General features: G+C 33.6%; 1 protein-coding gene across 1 annotated transcript in view; it reads left to right on the forward strand.

Moving 5' to 3' along the window:
* The first annotated feature begins 233 nt into the window (after positions 1 to 233).
* The window catches only part of LOC118200687 (lachesin-like), a 232,236-nt gene continuing 215,140 nt past the window's right edge, over positions 234 to 17,329 (forward strand). The window contains exon 1 of the mRNA XM_085810219.1: positions 234 to 336. Coding sequence (XP_085666345.1) covers positions 234 to 336 — 103 coding nt within the window. The remainder of the gene's footprint in view (positions 337 to 17,329) is intronic.

Raw genomic sequence — 17,329 nt, forward strand, 5'->3', positions numbered from 1 at the left:
TAGAGTTAATTTTCCATTGCCTTTTATTAAGTCGAATGCCCATACTGTTTAAATAAAATTCTAGATCTGAACAATATTCTTGCACTGAAGAATTCTGTATCGTTTGGCACTATTACTTCAAGACATGATCTTTCATAAGATTCAGTTGCATATTATACAAGGCGGCTAGTTAATATATTCTTCCTCAATGAAACACTAGATGGAAATATAGTCTCTAGTTTTAATGAAGAATAATGGGAGAGGAGAAAAGTGTAAATGTGGCAAGGATCGCTGATGAACTTCAAGACTTTCTGCACCCATTGTTGATACCAGCCATTGACACAGATGAAATAGTGGGTACATATATGTTGTCCATATATTCAACTTCCCCAAACCGAGCTCTTTGAGAGCGTCAAGACCTTCTTGTATGAAGTAATGCAATGTTTAATATCTTCAAAAGAAAATCTTTTAGCTTAAGATTTAATGAAAACAACATTTATATTATGCCTGTCTCTTTTTCCTTTCTACCACTCAACCGGCATGTCCTAACATGATCTGTGGCACGGATGGCCAGTGGAGCCCCGCATCACTAAATAGTGTAAAGTACTAATACCTCCTTACGTAGGGTATAATAAATGGCCTCCACACTTATATTTAACATAATATAATATTGGTTCACTTAGAATAATAAAATATTTTGTAAAAAATTAATTTTGTTTATATTTTAACCAATTATTTAATTTTAGCCTTCCCTCCACGTAAAAGAAATCAGAGTCTAGGAAGAAGACATCTAAATCATGAATTTTTGCAAAGCGCCTCCCGCTTTCAATTAGTAGAAATCGAAAACCGAACTCTGCCGCAGACAAAAGACAAAAGAGTATAAACCCCATTTGCAATTGACTCAGCTAAAGAAAGACAGTCCTGCAATTGACTGCGAAAAACTGTTTTCCTGCGTAATTAGGAGGACTTCCATTCCATCAAAACTTTGCATAAACTACACTGACAAAAAGGAATCTCTAAGGCTTGATCTTCGCAGACTCCATATGCACTTCTACTTTCTCTCCTTCAATTCTTAAGTACCTAGAACATTGCAGAAAATTTGACATAGATGGAAGAATTAAAAATTATGGCAATTACGTTACTCTTTTAAATTCTTTAATATTATACTTTGCACATAACAAAGGTCTAATGACATATCGAAAACATTTAAATATAACACCTGCTTACTGTGTAGCGTTCCTTAAGAAATTGAATAACGAAAAGATTGGGAAGATTCGGAAATAATATCTATAACATCTTTCATAAAGATTATCAAGGTGCATAATGTCAGTAAATCTCTTTTGTCTATGCCAAAGCGGACTCCACAGTATTCAACATTTTAGAAAACGCGAAATAATGATTGAAGACTGAAGCGTAAATAAAACTCTATAGTTTAAAAATTCCAACGTTTATGCAACGAATCAGAATCTATGCAGTACGCTGCGAAATTTGCACGCCGTTGTTCAAACCCATCGCAAATGAATTTTCTCCTGCTTTAATATTTTTCTCGAAAATTGTGGGTAAGAAAACACCTAAATATAAGCAAAATTTTCTGAAAACTGGAATGAAATGTAAAGTATTGGTTATGCAACATTCTTCTGAGATGAAATATGAAGTTCGCAGTTAACTACATTCCAAAAAGTGCAAAAAAATATATATAGTTAGTATTTAGCAAAGAAGATGCGAAGTTAAGCTTGTAATGAAGGTAAAGTCAGACATCTGCAAAATGCAAACAGCGCAAACAAACAGGAATATTCAAATATCTTTCATCAAAGCAAAATGTCCATAGGTTCCGAACATTAAATTTCTTTGCACATCCGAATCAAATTCTGTCTAAACCTGAACTCCAATCTACACCGAGTTGAAGCTAAATCGATTGTAAACAGCTTTCCTCCATTCTACTCTACGATATTCACCTCAAGTATTTGGTACAGGCGATAAAAGATTCATCACGATTTTACCACACAGTTTGGCGGCGACCGGCAAACAAATTTGGATCTTCCTCCACCAAGCTCTTGGGTGGTTTCGGGACCAACACGTCTCAACCAAAGTAGAAAAGATTCAGCTACCCTTACAAAAGGCAAACCCTCTCACGAAGCTTTATCGGAAAGTTCAGTCGTCTTTGAAAAGACTTATTGACCGATAATCAGCAGTCGGCAGTGCTGGAGTTTACACAGCATACAATCCAGGGCCAGGGGAACACGTGCCAAGAATACATGTCTCCTGGCATCAAGCAGAAGAACCCCGTAGGATACAGAGGAGATACAAAGGCATGCTTTTTTCCTTTAGGCTGATTCAAAACTTTGCATTTCAGCTTTTACGTGCAGCACCACACAATAAGAGAAAAGAGAATTTTATCGTTTTCGTGCATCTACTGAAACAATTTTTTTCCTCCTTCTTTTTTAGTCCGCTAGTGTTTTTAACATCTTCGTACCCGAGGAAACTCAATAAAAGCTTCGAAGTACATAAAAAGCAAGCCATGCTATCTTTTTATATTTTTTAACTATGCTTTTGCATTTAAAATTTTTTTCTTCTCCCTTTTTCTTTGGCATCAGTTGTTAACGCTCTTCTCAAATTCGGTTTATTTACCTAAATTTTTGCTTCTTTACATTCTGATTTTTCATCGCTTTTGCTTCTTTATTTCTTTAAAAAGGGGAGGATACTTCACAAGGAATTTAGAGTCAGAAAGAGAAGAACGTATTACCTAGGGTATTGATTCACTTTAGAGCGTTTTATATGTAAAGAATATACATTTACCGCCACTCAGGAAGTACAATTTTTGTATTGACTACGTGATCTCCACACTGAAAGTTCTTGTTCTAATGAATAGATAGTTATTCAGCTATGTTTGATTTTCACTAGAAGTATTTTTTTCTTTTGTTGTTTAAATCATCGTTGCATGCATTGAATTGAATTTATTTTTTTATTATTATTTTCGGTTTTCGACGACTTTTATGAGTCCTTAAAAAAAGGCATTTGAGCTTTCCTTCCCCCATCACTTCACTTAATGGTGTCGTTACTACATTTTGTTTGAGATTTGTTTAACGACAAATATTATTTAATTATTTTAAGTGTTTTAGTTCACAAACTAAAGGAAACAAAAATATTGTTTCACAAATATGAGAGCAATAAATTATTAGCCGTAAAAATTAAAACAGAAATATATATGAATTACAATGCATTTATAAGACAAGATGATTTTAAGTGTATGAAATTTATAGATCTTGTTTTAAACGAAGTAAAAATCAAATCTATCAGAAACGTTACTTTTCAGATTTAAGAATTCCAAGTTTATTGGCTTCTGTATTAAAGTACATTTTTAACGATAAACCTCATGACGAAACCTCATTTGTCATGAAATTTATTATCAGCATTATAATTATTATTATATTCCTTTGTAAAATGGAACTTTTAACATCACAGTTATTTATTTATACATAATAGTTAAACATTAACGTGTTAGAAAGTTTAAAGTTACGTATGTGCGCATATTTTTCAATACCTATAACTTAACTTTATTGCAGATATGTACTATGTGGATTAATGACCCTTTAGTATAAATAAATTGAAAATTTGTACATGTTTTTATCCATCATAAAGGTCTATGACAAATTAGAATAGATATCTAAGTTAAGCTGTATAAATGACTAAGGTATACTGAATCCTTTCATTCAGTTGTAATTCGTAGTTCTTTAGTTATTTAAAGATCAAGACAAGCGTTTCATTACTGATTCATTATTTACAAGGACATTAGGGTACAAGAAGATCTAAAACACTAAACTGATTTTATTATTCTTAATTTTTTTAATTATAATTGATCAGGTTTTAAATGTTGACAGGTTTTTAACAAAGTATTGAAATCAATTCTATTAATTGTGGAAATTTATACCTTTCTAGTAAGATTCTGAAACATATTTAAAAATTAAATTAAAATGAGCATTGTCTCTGCATATGAATAATTTAATTTTTAAGTAACAAGGTATGTAAATTTTCTTGTTAGTAATTTAATTGCATTCAAAAATTCATTGAATTGTACAATTTTTACTTCCTTGTACGAATTAAAGGAAGTATTGCAATCGTGAAAATTTTTAGGTATCAAGTTATGACGGAAATATCCTTTTTGACCGCTCTTGTTCCATTTGAACGATATTTTGCCTGACATCTCTACGTACAGACAAAATAAAGGCTCCTTTTTTCTCAAAATGGATTTAAACTGGATTCAGATGGGATTTTTTCGTGGATCACGAAATACAAACATCACGAAATCTCGTGTTAACTCAAGGATTAGTCATCGAGAGTTGAAATTTTTTGTATGGAGCTGTTATAACATCTAGTTGTGTATCTCCCACTTTTTGCAATCAGTCGCACCAAACAGATATCTATACCCACGCTCTGTGTTTTTTGTTGTGTTTGTTGTTGTTGTTCTTATATGTTGGTAATTGTTTTTATTTTCCTTTAGAAATGATTAAATTATGTTGTTCTGTGCCGGTTATGTGTTTTTATGCTTTTAGTGTTATTGTGCCTTTATGTGTTTTCATACTTTTTATGCCTTGTGCTTTTATGCCTTTTGTTAATCTACATGCAATAGATGTAGAATTTTCAACAACTTAAAAGTTTAACAGCAGTTAATCCTGAGATGGCGCAAATTTATTTACCTTTGAAATACAGGGAAATATTTAAATTGCTTTGTTTGTTATGATATCTGACAAAAATACGTTTCTGCAAACTGATTTATCTGATAGATCACATACTTTTCCGTGTTCTCGATAAAAGTTTAAAATCTGTAGTTATAGAGTTAAAACTTTTACTTAAAAACCTGTCCTGTTGATAGCCAGCAAACCTCGCAGTATTATAGCAGGTCAACACTGTACATTTCCTTATCTAAATTTAGCATACTCCGAAACTCACAGTGACGCATTGCATTTATGCGAATATAATTGCCGTAGTCTTGCGTAGTCCAGAGTGTCTTGCAAAATGGTGGATTCTGCGCAAAGATTTGCTGAGGCAAAATGCAGAAAACTGGTTTAATTTTTCCTTTTTTAAATAAAGCAATGAATCCTTCTTTTATACTTCGCATGAAAAGTGCGTTATCGGTGCAGACATTGACTAAATTACGAACATTTAATCGTATTCGATAAAGTTTTCATAAACGTCCAATCTGCGAAATTACCCAGCGCAAAATGTTCTTCATAAACCTGAAAATCTTTAGTTAAGCACGAATAAAATATGAAACATGCGCTGAATCAGTTTTATCAGTGTTTCATCTAAAGTCATTAGAAAATAAATATATTTGTCATGTGCCTTTTAAAGAGACACAAAGCAACTCACAAAAATTTTCCTATCAAACTGACCTATAAGCTAATCCAAATAAAATGTGTATTAACCGGATTAACCCTGAAATAAAAATAAGTAGTGGACTGGTGAAAGACATGAACAATTCAAATAAACATACAATTGATTGATCCGGAAAAATATGATTGTTTATTTAAAACTTATGCAATTTATATTTTTGCAAATTTTAACAAGTTAGGGAGTAATAATAGAATAAAAAATATACTTTACAAAATAAACTCATAATTTTCCCTCAAAAAGATTCTACAAAATCAAACATTATAGTGAATAAAACCTGGCAAGCATAATCATTTAAATTGTACGATAGAATAACATACCCTCCCCGGGGAGAAAAAAAAAAAAATATTTAGCAATTAGGCACTTTGGCAATAGAATCCACACTGAATAAGCATTTAGGAACTTAGTTACAGATTTGAGCAAAACCCAACAAAATAACACTGATTTATTATTGCACATTTTAATTTATGAAATGAGAGAATAAACCGGGTAAAATTTTTAAGAATAAAATGAGGCTTTACATCTTAACAGACAACTTATTCCAACAGCGTAGTAATGAACTCAATTAATTGCACCTGATATTAAAACCTTAACGAAAAAAAATTACTGCTTTAATTAAATTATTTAACCCATTAGCCGCTGGTGTTGCGTTGACGCAACGGTCAAAAGAAATGCGTATATAAATATAACTACTTAAGATATTTTATACCAGAAGATGGTTTTGTGTAGGGAATATTATGAAGATTATTTTTGTAAAAAAAATATTTGCCTTCAACAATAATTTTGTTTATAATAATTAATCTCATACTTAAAGCAAAATTTAAGCAAAATTTTCGACCGAGTATTTTTGCTGAAAATATTTAACGAAAGAATCGCCGTCTTTATGAGTGATCTATTTTTAGTCAAGGTCACCGTTTATCAGAATATTACATCAGTCGGATGTTTATATTTGTGTTGAAAAGGAAGGGAAAACAGGTGTTGCGCTGACGCAACGTCAGCAGGAAACGGGTAGTCAACCTCCTTTTTCACTTATTACTTTCGATGTTCTGGTTCATGTTCTGGTTGTTTAAATATGCCTAGAACGAGGTAATTTACATTAGAAGAAGCCCTTCAAAGATTTTTTTTGATGAAGAAAGATGATGATAATGTTAATAATGACCAGAATGAAACTGATATTGTTGTTGTCCCCCCCAGAAATTGCAGAAGCTTGTGACGAAGAAAAATGGCAATGTTTTAAATAATGATAATGATATTTTACCAATGATACTGCTGGGGAAGTTGAAATTCACGTAAGAAGTAAGTTTCAGCCTTCTAAAAGCAATTATAGTCATACTAAAAAGTTTAAAGAGCAGAAGACTGAAATCTTCAAGTGGATAAAAAAGGAACTGTTAGTTATGTCTCAGGAAGAACATGAAGAAAGAGATAGAAGAGAAATTATAAAAGACAAAATACAAGGTAAAACTAGTGTACAGATTTTCGATTTTCTTTTTGGTTTAGACATTTACTCTCTTCTCGTTGAACAGAAAAATATATACGCTGAGAAAAATTAAAAAAAAAAAAAAAAAAAAAAAAAAAAAAAAAAAAAAAAAAAAGAATTTATTGCATCTGAAGCCTATATGAGAAGATTTATTGGAATATTATTGCTTACAGGATATCATCCTTTACCTCAAGAAAAAATGTATTGGTCTTTTGATAAGAACATTTCTGTTCCTGTTGTACGGGAATCGATATCACGTTTACAGTACAGGAATATGAAGCAGAATTTGCATTTGACAATACTGATAAATTATATGAGGTGAGTCCGTATCTAAACTTACTAAATATCACCACTTTTTCTACTACTGGAAATATAAAGTCTCTTTTAGATATTAGACGCGAGAATGCATTATTCCTTTTGAAAACTCATATTGAGAGTGTAGAATTAGCCAGAAATAGATCAGCAACAGGAAGACCTAGTAAATTCAGCATTCAAAACCCATTGCATGGAGATGGTAGACATTTTATCGTAAAGTCCGTTGATAACAAAAGACTTTGTTGTAAAGAGTACCATAGCCAGACTGTTTATAGACGCAAACTATGATATGTAGCTTTACATCATGATTGTGATCAAGCTTTTCATGCTTGAATCTTTCAATTGAAATAATCAGTATTTGTAAAAGAAATACAATGTATATTTTAATATTAAATTAATTACAAGTAAAGTGATTTGTAGATTTATAAAACGATATGCAGCTAAAAAGTAATCCTGCGCTCCACTCGAAAGAAACATCACACGAGTACAATCCTACTCACTAAATATCCGTAGTCTTCCGCTGACGTTGCGCGAACGCAACACTCGCTTTTTCCACAGGTAAGAGCATTTTTTTTTTTTTTTAATTTTCAATGTAAATTTATGTTATAAATGCTTAATTTAATATTCGTTTTTCAATTTTTGTATTGCAGCTTGTACAGATTCACCTTCTAAACTGAAATATGCATGTTTGTATGAGTCAAATAGTATTTATTTACTTTCTCGAAGTATTTAAAATTTATTGCACAACAAACACACTATTTTATCTTTTACAGAAGTAACGAAATAATCTAACTTCCACTCTAACTAACATTAAGAGTTCTGTTTTCCTCGTTTAATTTTCTTCTCTTACAGTATACATGAGTGAGCAAAAAGGAATGGCAAGTAAGATCTTTAAGAAAGGGTATACTTGCTAGACGTAAAATAAAACCGTCTAGCTAGTAAAACCACAGACTAAGTAAAACAATAAAAAAATGATTTTCACAATGGCTGATAGCATTACGAGACGAGACTGTTAAGTCCCTATCATGGGAGCGGACGTAGAAAGGGACATTTCTCAAAACCCGCACATTTCCACGAAATCTACATAGCTAGGTTACCATTTTTACTTACTAAACAGACTTGAAAGTCAAACAGTAATCGATTATCGCTCAGACAGGGATCGCATGATCCTTCAGAAACAGGTTTTTTGTCTGATCTGTATCCAGGACCGAGCTGCAGGCGGAACATTTTCGGCGAAGTTTCAAAATATCCTGCGTAGCTGGGACATCGTTTCTGCAGATAGACTGGACTTCGCTTCCAGTGAAGCTGTTTTTTCTAGGAATTCTCCAGCTTGAACTAGTTCTATCAGAATCTCGTTCCTCAGAAAAGTCCCGTCTAGCGGGGACCGCCGCTATATGTGTTGACCCCTTTATGACTACAGGTCACATACTTCGCAACATACAGAGGGACGCAGAGGGCAAAGGGGGAAATGGAAGTATATAAACAGGCTATGAGCGACCGCCAGAGCTGCAACACTGCAACATTCTAATACATGTTGTACTCAATAGATGACAGTACATTATTTAATTCTATCAATTTTCAAATGGTCGTAATCAGTACTATTCTCTTATCAGGATCGAATACAAAAATTTACGATGCATGTGTTCATGTAACATGTATATACTCGTATGTAAGAAAGAATGTATGTATGCGTATGCATATACACATAAATGCACATACATACATACACATGCTCATACATTCATACATTTTTAATACAGTCTCGATAACAGAACAGTACCTCGCAATCTATGTAATTAAATATTAATTACTACAAGAGCTGATTTTAATATAAGAACTAAAAGCCACAAATGAAACTCACGGAGGCCGCACTTTCTCCTCCTTTTAGGCTATACTAAAAGCGAAAAAGGCACCTTTTTTATATGATAGGTTCATGACTAGATTTTCCTTATAATCAAATGTGTGCAAATTTTTAAAAGCTATATGTTCAAAACATTATGATTAGAGATTCATGGTTTTGGCGTAGTAACATACTCGTATGTACTTTAAATGCATTGAATTCAGCTTGATATACTGATGTGCAACTATTATTTTTGTTTACTAAACAAAATAAAGGTGAATGAAAAGCACCAGATAAAAGAATTATCAGCAACGTTAATCGTTGTTGACGAGTGCCAGTAATGAATTACAAATAATTTATATTCCATTATTCGAAATCCATTTTCTCTTTCTTCCGACTCTTATACGCATGCTGTATAACATTCTTAAATTGATTTTAGTTCTCTTTTGCTATAGGGACCAGATTTAGAAATGTATATATGTATGTACGTGTATATATATGTATGCATGTATGCGCATATATGTTTATGTGTATACACACACACATACATCCGTACATATATACATGCATACATGAACACATATATCCATGCATACATGTGTACATACATACATTTCTGAATCTTGTCCTTATAACAGAAGGGTACCTCGGTAATTTAATGATCTTGAATATCCGGAATAGAGTTCCGTGTAAGATGTACAACTTTCAACTTTGCGTGCATTATTTAAGACATAATTATTCTATATCTATAATTTTCATTGACTCCACTTCAAATTACCTTCCAAAATGGCATTTTTCGTTACTCCATTCTCCAGAAAAGAAGTTTTAAATCTAAGGAGCTGAATTCAATAAGTCATTTCAGTACTCTTTATATCCAAAGGTGATGTTTACCAATAAAGAAAATTCAAAGAAAAAAACAACGGCGTCGATAACTCTCAACAAAAGGGTAAATTCTACTTCAGAATTTCAATTTCACAGTTTTATTTTTTTCCAAACCTTTTTTAAAGGTCGGTGAGTAAAAAGGAACAACATTTCATCAATGCCATTGGAGGCTGAGGAAGTCATTTTTTTATTATTACCCTTTTTCTAAAAGAGGAGAGGGGGTTGATGGGGATAAGAAAGAATTGAATTTCTCTTCACAAAGGAAATGCACCTTATTAACATCGATCATAAGGTTCTAGAAAGCAAAGTAAAGAATAAAATAAAAACAGGAAATAAAAACGGAACACCCCTGCAGGAATTACAGGAGTTGTACGTTTGTATAAAATACGACGCGGAAGTTGCCTTTTTGAAGCTTTCGTTTTCCATTCATCATCGTATTTCAGTCTTTCCCCTTCACCTCTCTCAAACTTTATATTATTTTTATCATCATTTTTTATTTCCATTTTTCAACTCAGGCTATAAGACTTGGCGAGGGCTTGCGTCGAATATCGGAAACGCATCAATGTTCTTAAAAATTCCCGAGTGACTATTCTCTATTCTGTATTATAACGCTGACGCTATCTCTCTGTCACTTTCAGAGCCTACAGAGCGAATGTAAATGCAAAGTACGTGTAACTTTAGTATGCTATAATAGCTGTGAGTTTTCTCTTGAGCCAAACATAAAGGTTATTTCAACAAATTTGAAAAACAAAAGTCTTTTGTTATTAATGTAGTCGCTTGAAATACAGCTCTAACCAAATATTAATCAGTTTAATGTTAAATCTTAAGCTTTTTTCTAGGTTCTCACATAACTCATTCCGAATAAGTCTGTAAACTTTACGATTTCAATAATTATATTTCACTCCGTAATGCAGGGCTTTATCACCTACTAGTGGGTACTGAGGTTCGTTTCTTTTTAAAGGGATAGTAAGGGAGATAGTGAGAGGAAAGCGGACATTAAAAACATGGTTGAAAATTTTAGTTGCTTGCACATCTTTCGAATAATATTTAAATGTTTGCTTCAATATGGAAATATTACCGTCACGCAACACATCCTTACAATAATCATATCAAATCATAAAAGTTCACTCTTCCCATATTTGGATACGAATAGCATGCTCGTTTCTTATTTAAAAGGAATAGACGTTACAAAATATCAGTCTAAAATTCTCAAACTATAATTTCAAGCCGAATTTTAAATGGTAGTCATTCCATTCAAATAGCATATTCTTTCGATGTATACACTGTCTCAAAAAAGTTACGGAAAAGCAAGTTTTTTGTGTATAATTTGAAAACGAAGTAATATAGAAACAAGAAATTTACAGGACAGATTCACTAAAAAGTTCTTTAATGAATGCAATATAGAATGTTTCAAAAGTTCAACACAAACATGAATTGCAAGAAAAAATTGCACTCTTGGCAGAGACATCATATCTTTAAGTAATAATATATCACAGTGGTTTTAGGAAAACTGGGACTGTAACATTACAAAAATGGGTTCTAATAAAGAATGTCTCCATCCATAGCCGCAATACACTGTCGGCAGGGACGTTATGTATTGTCAAGTAAGTTGTCGGTCAGTGAAATGGGAAGCAATGACCAGACACGGAGTAAGCCGTGTTCAAGCTCATCTAACGACCTTGGAGGGGGATTTAAAGCTGCAATCTGTCTCCCAAGGTAGTCCCAAAGATGTATCGCATTCAGGTCTTGGGATTGAGATGACCATTCCATCCGCTCCATACCGTAACCTCAAGATATTCTTCAACAACCCGAGCTCAGTGCGATTGTGCATTATCGTTTATCAGAAGAAATTCAGGACCAATAGCAGCGGCATATGGGCGGATATTTTGATGAAGGGTCTCGTTTCAATATCTCACACCTGCCGTAGTTTCTCTATGGAACACATGAAGGTCAGTGTCATTACTGAGATAGATCCCAGCCCAAACCATTATTCCATCACTTCTGTAACTGTGTCTTTCCACAATGTCGGATTGGTTGTATGTTGTGCGTTGTTCCCTCCAGATCAGCTGACGATCTGAAACACTCTCCTATGTGAAACTGGACCCGTCTGTGGAGAGAACAGATGCCCATTGTTGACTGGTCCAGGAGACGTGTTCTCTTGCCAGACGGGCACCTCTATGCCCTCAGGTCAAAGGGACACAAAGAACTGGTCGTCTTGCGTACAGAACTGCATTTTGCAGGCTAGTGCGCACTATAGTAGCTGAGGTTCTTGTTCCTTTTGCCACTAAGTAATCTGCCACGAGCTGAGGTACAGTAATGTCACTCGTCCTTCGGGCCGAAATAGCTAAATAACTGTCTCCTCTCCCGCAGGTGTTGTAACTCTGTTTCTGCCTGGAATATGTCTTGTAGACACAGAATCCTCGGATTCAAATTGATTCTATAGTTAGTGGACCATGCTAGGAGAGGCATTGTGATGTCAAGCAGCATCCGCTTGTGACATACCCATTTCTATCCATCCGATCGTCCGCCACCTCAACGAATCGGGCGAACGACTTCTCCTGGATATTGTCCGCAAAACTGTAATAACAACTGAAGATCAACATTTGTGAAAAAAAAATTACAATTTTTGTATTTTTTCTCCAACTCCTATACAAATATACATTTCTATAAAATTAAAGTGGTAACTATTGTTTTTGCAAATATTATTCTTATTTATTATTTCTTAAACTTCGTTACTGTCATGCACATGAAATGTGAATTTATACGTTACTTTCAATTTTGTAATGGTGAGCTTTGAAAAACATGCTGTTCCTTAACTTTTGGAAGACAGTGTATTGCTTCTCATGCTGCCGTGGGAATGTAAGTATATTTTGTGAGATTCATCGCTACAAATACTGATGCGTGCGTACGGTTTCGTAATAGACTGAATGCACACAGCTGCGATGATAGGTAGATAAGATTTATTTTATCAAATGAACACTTCAGAGATCTGAAACTTTCCAGAAAGATAGTCAAACAACTCTCCACAATATCACAGAGTACGATCAGTAGTTACAATTCAATCTAATATGAACGTTAAACACAACGCAATGTAAAGCGCATCTGAAGTGAAAAGTACCCAGAGATACCTCAGTACTCCGAACTCACGCCGAGCTAACAACAACAACTGAGAGTTGATGCTCCCTCCGGCCTTAAATAGAGATCCTTAAATAAGATGCCTTAAATAGAGATCGGGAGTGGATGAAAATCCACTCCCGATATATTTCTAGTGCTTTCTGCTTCTCGAAATTACTGGAAGACATTATGAAGGTTACATTCCGTTACAGCTAATATAGTGCTCATTTACATTTATTCAATTACAGTACTTATTACTGTGATATAAGGACCTGACCCTAATGCTGGTAAACGGTCGTCAAGTTTGGCGACTTTTAGCTACGAAAATTAGTTTCCAAAACCGCTGCCATCTTGGTGATATCGGGCCATATTACCGAGATACTCATTTACGCAATGTAAAATGGACCCGCCTTACTTTTCCGGCATAGCTTGTCTCTCTAGATTTTTCATATTGCATTACACAGAAAAAAACAGAAATTTAACTAAAATCATCTATCTTTATAAAACAAATAATTAACAAGAAATTTAACAAGGCAGATCATTTATTTAAATTTATTCTCTCCGAAAAATATTTCTGGGAAAATTTTGAATCTCTTCGCTTGTGTTATCAGCACCGTGTACAAGAGTTTGTCAACGATAAGGAGATTGTAGTATTTTCTTTAACAGTACCTGTTCTGTCAAGGTTACGAATTATCTGCTGTTTTATGAACCAAAATACGTTTGCATATCTTTTTTACGCTCCAAGAAGAACGAAGTTCAACGCTCCTAAGTAGCATTATTGCTCGTCAGGCGGGTCGGACTGCGTCCTAAATAATTAAATAAATATCTTTATAAAATTCTTAAGAATAATTAAGAAAATTTAATAGTTTCCAATCTGTTTTCGCACTCCGAAATGAATTTTGATTATTAATTTAATACAATATTATGGTAAATGTACCTAATTTTAACAATTTTCAGTCATTGTCTAATATTGCGAGGTTTGAAATAAATGATAAATAATGTCAAGGAGATCATTCAGCAAAAGTAATCTCCGAAAGGGTATGATGAGCTAATAAAGATTCAGTAACATGCTGTAATTAGTATTAGAAGCAGCTGTTTGACCATGGATAACGTGATTTAGATCTACAGACTTTATATTCTGAAAGGATAAGTATCTTCAATAATAGCTGATTAACATGGGAAACGTATAAATGCCAGCTGAGTAAACACGGGAAGGAAATTATATCTACAAAAGTCCTGCTTTACAGATTTTAGAATGAAACATACTCATATTGCTCAGAAACTAGAATAAGAAGAAAGATTAGAGACTGCTTTCATTTTCTAAAGAATTTGAAACAAATCGGCTTCAAATTAAAGAAATCTAAAAAATTCTGTTTCCAATCAATTTTTAGTCACATTATTTTGCTGCTAGTGTTCATACTGACAAATACAGGGATTTGAAATTTAAAAAAGCAGATCATTTATTTAAATTCATTCCCTCCGAGAAAATATTTCTGGGAAAAGTTTGAAGTTCTTTACTGGTGTTATCAGCACCGTGTACAAGAGTTTGTCAGCGATAAGGAGATTGTAGTATTTTCTCTAACAGTGCCTGTTCTGTAAAGGTTTCGAATAACAATGTCTGCTGTTTTAGGAACCAAAATACCTTTGAATATCTTTTTTATGCCCCAAGAAGAACGAAATTCAACTTTCCCAAGTAGCGTTATGCTTTGCGAAATCAGGCTGCATTCCTAATTATGTATTGCTTGACACTTGCATTCATGCCAAGTTTCGGTACGATTGGATAATTACTTCTTGATGCCTAAATTTCTATGACAATATGTCTTTATAGAGGCTCGTATTGACCTCCCTTTGCGTGAATTTCATCATGAACTTATCATGCCCATTATTGAATTATATCCGGTTACAGGAATGTACTACGTATCAGTAGAAATTCTGTACAACTATTTCCTTATAAAAGTATCTTTTTCTTGGGGAGGGAAAAAAAAAACTATTCACATCTCTGAGCGAAAGAGTATCTTTTCCCCGGGCAGCAAATAAAAAAGGAAAAAGCCTAAGCATTACTCTGAGCGAAAGTGCCAGTTCATGTCAAAATAAAGCCATCGATGACGGTTTGGAACATGTGCGTCATTCAAGAGCAGACGTAGTTGTATCCCTCAGAGTTTCTGGAAGAATCAATGAGATACATTAAAAATCTTCAAATTTTCCATACGTGCTGGATGTGTGTCAAATCGGGTGATATCCATTATCACCCCTTGTGGAGCAGTTTTACTGATTTTATGTATTGCGTGATAATATCATAATGCACAATATCATTAATAATAATAGAATTTTGACTTACGGCCGCAATGATTAAGCCAATATTTTCAAGAATGGGTTCTTATACTTCAGCGGCCCAGTGGCTGTAGTCGTAACACCAGAAAACGTGAAGACCAGTGCTGTTTCCGACTGCAAATCTCTGCGTAAACCATGAAACCGCCGCTTAAAAAATTGCACCCGTACTTTTTGCAGTGTTTTCAGCACAGGCAACTTGCTCGGGACACTCGTTCCGCAGTCAACATAAATCAACTTTGGACTCTGACAGAAGAAATAGGAAATGCTATTCCTCAGACACACATACAAAGCCTGTTTGCTTCCAATGCCACGACAGGAACGCAACGCAACGACTCTTTCGCAACGCATTATGGCTTCATCAAACTTCTTCAAATATGGATTTGGGGCTTACAATTTTCTTGCATTGTTTTGTATATTTAGCTGTTTACTTCTACAATGGGAATGCGTTTGAATCAATTTTAATAAAGCTTTGATTGTATTGAAATTTTAACAAACTGGAGTACGTCTATGGTGTGCTATTGCGGGTGAAATATTTCCTTCTTTACAGCATACTTCTTTTCTTCAGCAAACTTCCATTCATTTTTCTCTTTCGTTCACAATGGCAAATATTTTTTTAATGATTTGCAAACCTTTTAATAAAAATATATATAAATTTCGCGTAAAATTAAATATAAATAAAGAGAAATGAGTTACGTGATGATTATTACTCAGGTGCATATGAAGAATAAATTAAAATAAACCCTTGACGAGCCCTGATTTTGAGAGCGCAATTTCACACATACGCATCATCTTAAATGTTTCCATTTATTTCTGAAACGCTAAAATTTAATTCTTATGTATTTCAACTTTCATTCATCACTTGAATGTTGCTTTGACATTAGCTCTGGTTTGACGTAATCAATAAATTTAAAAGATTTCCAGTGACTGAAACTGAAGCCAAAAAAAACCGTGCAAATTCCAAAAATCAGCTGAGGGCGATGGGGTTTTCAGTGTAGAAGAAGGTGAAAGCCAAGATTTAATCGAGAAATGAAGAATGAAAATTTGGATGACTTCATAATACCAGCCGAGAGTGCTTTTGCAAAATTTGCAAGATGGTTAAGCCAATTGTTAAGAAAGGCACAATAGCTGTCTGATTTTTACATAAAAATTGACCCAAATGAATACAAAGGGAATGCCTTATGAGTGAAGCCTAAGAGCCTTATCAGAAGCCTTATGAGAAGAATGAAGAAACCCTTATCAGAATTAATGAATGAATGAAGGAAGGAAGGAAAAAGGAATGAAGAAACCTTATGAGAATGAATGAGAAAAGCCTTATGAGAATAAAGAAAGCCTGATAAATGAAGCCTTATGGAGAAGGCATTGACAAACTCTGCGCTTCTTACCACGAAACTTTTAAAGGGTTGCGTATGTCATTGTCACAAGCAAAAATCACCAGTTCTTTTTCATAAAAATAATTGTATGATGAACCTATTAAGCAGTAATAAAACCCTTTCAATTAGCATTTGCTTCCTTTTTTCCTATTAATTATGATAATACATACTTCGGTTTATTTTTAATTATACATACTTGCTTAGCCTGAATTATGCGTAACTCATTTTTTATCATGAAAGTTTACTCCACGGAATGCGATTTGGGCGCACGGGCATTATATCAATGACGTAGCACTCGGGATTGGCGAGGTTTTATTGTAAAAGGTATAAAATGTTCTCTGTGTAATTAAAAACGTTCGTAATCTTGTAAATGCTGTTTGTTTATAAAACAATTGCAAGTTAGAAGAAAGCAATTTCAAGCAAATATTCTCCTCCAAAATTTGTTTCTTATTAAGATATATACATTTCGTTTCATTCTACTAAGATTATATACTTTTTCAAATCTATTGCAGGGACTTTAATCAAATTTTACTTCGTGAATTTTGTTAAATATGTATAATTAGCATAATAGCTTTTCTAATTATTTTCTATCTGCATTTGCTTTGGCGCGGTATGTTGTAAGAAACAATTTTG

This window comes from Stegodyphus dumicola, chromosome 2, assembly GCF_044657685.1.
Source record: "Stegodyphus dumicola isolate Sdum_Otavi_A_Nest chromosome 2, ASM4465768v1".
Taxonomy (NCBI): Eukaryota; Metazoa; Arthropoda; class Arachnida; order Araneae; family Eresidae; genus Stegodyphus; species Stegodyphus dumicola.